The following is a 6,312-nucleotide window of genomic DNA, read 5'->3' as shown; positions in this document are numbered from 1 at the left end:
CATATAATCTTGTGTATAACTTGATGGGAAAATCTTTTTAAACATTTTCTTGAGCAAAGAATACAAGTGAACGTGTTTTTTATGCCTGTTTGACCACTGAAGTCATTTAGTTGGGGACTCCAATTTTAAACAAAAAACCTGCCCAGTTAACTGCCCAGAGATGCCTAGTAAGTGTAAAGACTTGCACACTTGTACACCTGCGGCACTATCAGTAAGGAGGCATATCTACTCGTAGTTATTGACCTTTGACCTCTACTGGTCAGCAGACATCAGATTCCTTTAGTCACAGCTGCCACTGAGCCAGAAAGGGGTCACGCCCTCCCATCTCCTTCCACCTCTGCAAATAGACACAGTGTTGCTTAAGAAGTTATCAACCACTCAGCTTTGCCGAGTGGTTGATTCATGCGCACAGAAGTCAAGAGACTTGTAACACATCTTTCACTGTGCCTGCAGTTTTGCATGTAGGTATTACATTCTTAGAAGGAAGTGAAGGCTCTTCCTGCCCTTCTTTATGTAGTCTATGTTTGTGATTCACTTTGATGGATCACATTAAGAGAACTATGTCGATGTTCCAAGAAACATTTGACACTCAGTGTAGATCTTGTTTGTTTTGCCTACAATGGCTTTAATTTCAGAGATAAACAGTGAGTGATCAGGTCACTGAAACACACAGGGCCATTTGTGCATGTGGTGTTGGTGGTCTTCCATTGACAGATCGACACTGCTTTACCAGTAGAGTTTGCAAGACAGCAGGTACACCTAGTGTGGTTGCCTACCTCTGGAAACACCTCCCTGCAGGGGAGTTTCCAGGATTTTTTAAATCCAAAAGCAGATTAATTTCAGATGTGAACTGAAGCTCAGAATAAAAAAAAAAGACAAGACACGTGCTAATAAAAGAACAATTTTTAATCGTTTTATGTTATCGCAGGCAGGTAGTAGCTGTATAAATACACACATTATTTTCCAGTTTTTTTCAGAGTGGGTTACGGCTTTAGTTCACATTTGATCAACTTTATTCCAGTCAACTTGTCAAATCTTAATCTGACTGTCCTGTCAAAACAAAGGTAAATAGAATTTGAAGCAGTTATTATTTACATATGATACAAAAATAGATTTCACAATAAAAGAGAGATATATTTACAATAAGAAGCTCTATAAAATACAAATATCTTTCTGTTATAAAAAGCCATTTTTAAAATAACTCTTCCAGCTCAAGTTTTGCACGAGGGAGTGTAATCTGGTCTGTGGCAGGATGAATTGTAATTCAAACAACGAATGCACCTTTAATGGGAGTCCATTACTTCATGGCTGCGCAGTATTCTTGTCCTACAAAGCTAATCTTAACCCTGACTGCAGTCTTTACAGCCATGTGGTCTGAAGTTAGTGCTGGGTTAACTTTGGGAGCGCTGAGCGGCTGGAACTGATGCTGTGGTCGAGCTACTTGGCAGCTGCTCCGCCATCCAGCTGCATCCTGTTGGGTGGTTTTCTGTGAGGGGTGGGCAGGTGCATGTTAACTGATCAAGGGGGGTCCTCCAGACTTACACTCCCTCCTTCCCTCATGGCCAGGCTCCAAGCTGACTGTGGGCCTCTGTGTCACATGCCTAGACCAGACAGAGACGGACACGGTTAGAGCAGGACTCCCTGGCTCCTGGTTCTATTCTCAGAATGGTGGACGCTCAACTTTACAGGCTGCTCATCGTAAACACTGGTGGCCCCAATAAACACACCACACTCCGTTGCTAACAGAGGAGCTGGCTGACTGCCTGAACGGCTAATTGAATGTCCAACTTTACAGACAGACGGGATGTCTGCGAAAGACGGATGTGCAGTGGCTAAAACAGAGTAGGGAGCCCAAGGAACAGACATGGAAATAAGAAAAGTTCCTCACTCCCACCCCTGTCTCTTTCCAATACTGACATTTAAAGTTGAAATTTCCGACAGGGTTTACCCGGCACACATTCCTTATTCTCTGATGCAAGTTCCAACTCTGACAAGGCCTGAGCAAAGAGGAGGCGCAGCACAAACCAGCCGTCTATTAGCCTAACATAGTGTAAGCTACCAAATTGCCTTCTCAGGTTACAGATTTGTGCATTCCAAGTCAACTCAGGTCAAATATTATTATTAAAGCCCAGTAGGCTAGAGATGACAAATTTGCATACACCACGGAACATTCCCTACCTCTGGGTTGCCAAATATACAGCAGAGGTTCCAGATTCAGCCCACTGAATGGCTTTGCAGAGTGCAAAGACTGCAACAAGGAGGGCATAAATTTTGGAATTTTCACTGCTTTTTACATTTGGAAGAACTGCGCTGCTAGTTGATAAGAATGAATGGTGTGATGACAGCTGTTATTTAGGTCACTGCTGGGTTTGCAGTTTATCCTGACATCACTCAAGGCTACACGAGAGTAAGGTGGGGGTTTCTTTGCTTCACTACCACCACATATTGTTCAAACTGACTTGTTTTTCTAAAGACATCTCATCATTATCATTACAAATAGATGTTTTATTACCTGTAGATATTTTCACATTGGAGTTACACTTTACATGAAAAGAAAAGAAAGTAATAGGAATGATTTGGAGGGTTGAACTGGGCTGTATGTGACCCACAAACTAAAATAAGTTTGACACCCCTGCTCTACACTAAGAGGATCAATTTGGATAAAGAACAAAAGCCCAGAGGAAAATGCCTCCATACAGGGTATATGTACCATGCACTGTATACACGGAAAGAGATAGGGGAAGAATAGACCAGGATGAAATTTATAAAGCAGCGTTCCACTGTGTATGATCTGCACTTCAAAGCTGAGTGACAGGTGAAAAGGGATACGCAGCCTTTCTCTCCAGTGTGGCCCTGGAGGCCTGGAGGTCCATATAGCAAGCCTCAGCCACTTCATAATCCTGACACATCATTGTTTCATAGAAACCTGCGGGGTGGCTCTCATGGCATTTTATGAGCAGTTGTTAACACAGCCGACACAGGGAACAAACGCTCCGGTTAATCCCGAGTAGCGGGTGGCGCCAGCATGCAGGCTAATTTATCATGGGGCTCTGACAGCCAGATTGCATTAGTGCTTACTCTCTAGTGTCTTGTCCAGGTCAGCGATGAAGTCCTCCAGCTCTTTAGTGTCGCCCAGTTTGGCTGCAATGGAGACACGCAGAAAGAATCACGATTTTGAAGCAGTTTAAATATAAGCTTCTTCAATCACTCATTACCACATATACAGTACAATACATAGCTTGTTTATGTCCATGAGTTTTCAAGGGCTTTTACTCACGTTTTGGTGACATTAAGGGAGGTGAGGTGGTGGTGATGGGGGAGAGCATGGTGGGCGAGTTCAGTCTCTCGTCGCTGAAGCTGAAGCTGTTTCTGTTGAGAGACTCGGCACCTGTCAGAAAGAGACAGAAGAGAAAATGCAGGCACATAAGATCAAGCGAGTACTCACTTTTCTCTACATCTGTGTCAGTGGAACAAGCTTCAGTGTGTAATCATCGCATTCTCCTCTAATGACACCCTTTCTCTATGGGCTGTCGCGTGCATGCCTCACAAACACGTGCGGGTACAGCACAAAAACTAAAGTGTTAAAATGAATCTCTACGGAAGTCTTTGTTTTTCTAGCAGCAAAAGTTTCTGGATGACTTTCAAAGCTAAAAAAGAAAAAGTCTCGATGACCATAAATCATGGATTAAAGCACCACTGAGGCTGTTAGTGACAGTAATATCAAAAGTTTTTCTGGGCAAAGAGGTCTCTAAAGGCAGCCAACTCTTCTCCTGCTCTTTAGTAAGATTTATCTTTGACATGTTCAAAACAGCAGAGCACGCTCTTATTTGGGATACTGTTTGTGTTTTTTATGCACCACCCAAATCTCTACACAGAGTCTTACATAAATGACCTAATAGTCACCTTTATTTTGCCGCACAGTACTTCAAACCACCACTCTTGCTTCACAGCAAGGAAGGTTCTGGGTTTGAATCCACCATCTGTGTGGCTGCTCCGGCTTCCTCGCACAGCCCAAAGACTTGCAGTTAGTGGGGTTAGATTAACTAGTGATTCTAAATTGTGTGAATGTGAGTGAGAATCTTTGCTTGTGGCAGACAAGTGACCTGTCGGGGTGTAGCTTGGATAGGGATAAATGTTTATCCGACAGCATGAGAGACTTTTTAAATCATTCTTTGTAGAAGTGCAAACCACACTGATAATAATGAATGTGTAGCTGTGAAGTGTGTGTGCTCAAACTAAGATTAGGCTACACTTAAAGATGCCGATGTGTATCTTGCACCATGTCTGAGATGTCAAGCACCCACTTGTTCCCGCCTCTCTGACCAATGCCTCTCCCGCAACTCTGGATTGTGGGAAATTGCACATGGGATAAAGGCAAAACACGCGGGAAGTGCAAGTGGATCACATGCAAACACACACACACACTGATGAGCCCTTAATGTCTGCACTTGACTTGAACCTGAATCCCTCTCATTTCTCAGCTTCCTCTGCTGCTCTATATTCATGTCTGTCTGTCCTTCTTATTCACTCCTACATTCTTCATACCACTTTCTGTGGCTCTCTGTCGCCTCTCTCACCCACACTGACACTCCAGGGTGCAGCTCCAAGACTTTTTTGTCATCTATCTACGCCTTCAACAGTCAATACATCCATCAGACTTTGAGACAATAGATGACCCCTGTGGGAGACAGCTCGTTCGTCATTACTTCACTACCATGGAGAGGACAGGGTTCAAGCAGGAATCCGATCCACTGATCAAATCAGCAAGCTCATTAGTGCCATAGACATGTGTTCAAACACCTTCCCTGTGTTTGTATCACTGATGTTGCTCCCTGCGAGATCATTAGTGATAATGGCCCCTGTTATTGTGCAATTATCTAGTTTTAAACATCTGATTCTCTTTCTAGTATATATCATACATTCGACTGTTTGGCCATCAAACCTGTACACCCTCTTTCCTCCCTTAGACGGCCCAACCCACTGGCATGTGTTTGGAAAAGTATATTTGCGCATGGGGACATGAAGCATATTTTTCTCTGTGTGTCAGCATATCCCACTTGCCCGCCTGAAGTCGGCTCTACAGCTGGGGGAAGCTAGACTTTTAAGACACTGTATGGTAGAGTGATATGGTAACATATGACAGTAAACCCTTAGAGACGCAGCCACAAAATAGGGGCAGGTGTGCCAAAATATGCAGCTCAACGTGACGCCAACATCTCTGAAGCATGAGAAAGGGATTTTCTCTCACTGCTACTCTCTGTGTGGTATTTGGGCCACTGTGACATTAATCAGCAATACTAAATTAAAATTAAATAACACTCTCTTATGTTTATGTGTACTATATTACATTGATGTGACATATCCTCCTCAAGCCAAGTACACTCAAAATAAACAAGCTTGTGAACCTGGCTTTTTTTAAAAGGTTTCCTTACTTAGAGAGTTTGCATGTTTTTTACATAAAGCCTACTTTACAGTGTACCTGATAAGACACTACACACCCAAGGCATACAGTGCGCTATAGGAGGAGTGGTACTGTAGAGATAACAAACCCTGTGTCTTCAGTCTGCAGAGAAGTACAACGTGTCATTATTTTGTGACACTCTGTAACTCTTGCCTGACTGTCTGGGGTCCAATTTAATTGCTCCATGTTAAGGATGACAACAAAGTCGCGCCACTGAACCTTTCCACTGGTTAGATAACCATGGTAATACTGAGGAGCAGGTGAGCCGAGAGTAAATCACAATCCTTGCCCACTTACTTTCTGTGTCGCTGATGCCGCTGTCGCTGACGCTGGCGCTGCTCCTCCTCTTCATGGTCTTCAGGTGTTCGTCGTACCTGAAGTGTCGCCTCTCCACCGGCGATGTGAAGTCTTCGATCACCGCGTCGAACTCGCACAGCACATCGTTCAGATCCTCCTCATTGACGAACTTGGCTGCAAAGGGAGGGGGGGAGGGGGGGATAATTCACAAAATTGAAATAAAATGTTACGCAAACTGTTGATGTTATGATTCAGGTCTGAAAATCATTCACGTAGCACATTATTCTATTCTTATATAAACACAACTGCAATTCAGTTATCGTACTCATATATAAGATAATATTTATATACATATATATTTAAAACAAACGACATTACCTTGAGGCTTCAGCTTTGGGGACTTCATGATTCCACTAGTTCGCTTAGAAATGATCCAGAAACGTCGTGAAAACTTCTAAATAAATAAATGTGGCCCTCAGCGTAAAGTCCCACTTCGTCGTAGGGTGCTTCAGGTCTTTATCTAACCTCCAGGTCCAGGACTGGCGCTTTTTAAC

At 43.3% G+C, this 6,312-nt stretch overlaps 1 protein-coding gene across 1 annotated transcript; it reads right to left on the bottom strand.

Annotated features, from left to right (window-relative positions):
* Positions 1-888: 888 nt before the first annotated feature.
* Positions 889-6,291, bottom strand: rgcc (regulator of cell cycle). Its single transcript, XM_085383821.1, has 5 exons — positions 6,137-6,291; positions 5,759-5,932; positions 3,278-3,388; positions 3,079-3,141; positions 889-1,601 (listed from the first exon to the last, which is right to left on the bottom strand). Exons 1-5 carry the CDS (start codon positions 6,162-6,164, stop codon positions 1,594-1,596), a joined length of 384 nt encoding a protein of 127 aa, XP_085239947.1. The 5' UTR covers positions 6,165-6,291; the 3' UTR covers positions 889-1,593.
* Between the last annotated feature and the right edge of the window lie 21 nt (positions 6,292-6,312).

Source organism: Rhamphochromis longiceps, linkage group LG16 (genome assembly GCF_057381845.1).
Source record: "Rhamphochromis longiceps isolate RC_006_pf linkage group LG16, R_longiceps_female_GT1.1, whole genome shotgun sequence".
NCBI classification, from domain to species: domain Eukaryota; kingdom Metazoa; phylum Chordata; class Actinopteri; order Cichliformes; family Cichlidae; genus Rhamphochromis; species Rhamphochromis longiceps.
The sequence above is the reverse complement of the archived record's forward strand: the minus strand, read 5'-3'. Positions and strand labels throughout refer to the sequence as shown.

What these genes read in the sequence shown, in the direction of transcription:
- rgcc (XM_085383821.1), bottom strand. Translation starts at nt 6,164, where the DNA reads ATGAAGTCCCCAAAGCTGAAGCCTCAAG. An exon ending in CCCAAAGCTGAAGCCTCAAG is followed by an intron (nt 5,933 to 6,136) that starts GTAATGTCGTTT and finishes CTCCCTTTGCAG; the next exon opens with CCAAGTTCGTCAATGAGGAG. An exon ending in CGGCATCAGCGACACAGAAA is followed by an intron (nt 3,389 to 5,758) that starts GTAAGTGGGCAA and finishes TCTTTCTGACAG; the next exon opens with GTGCCGAGTCTCTCAACAGA.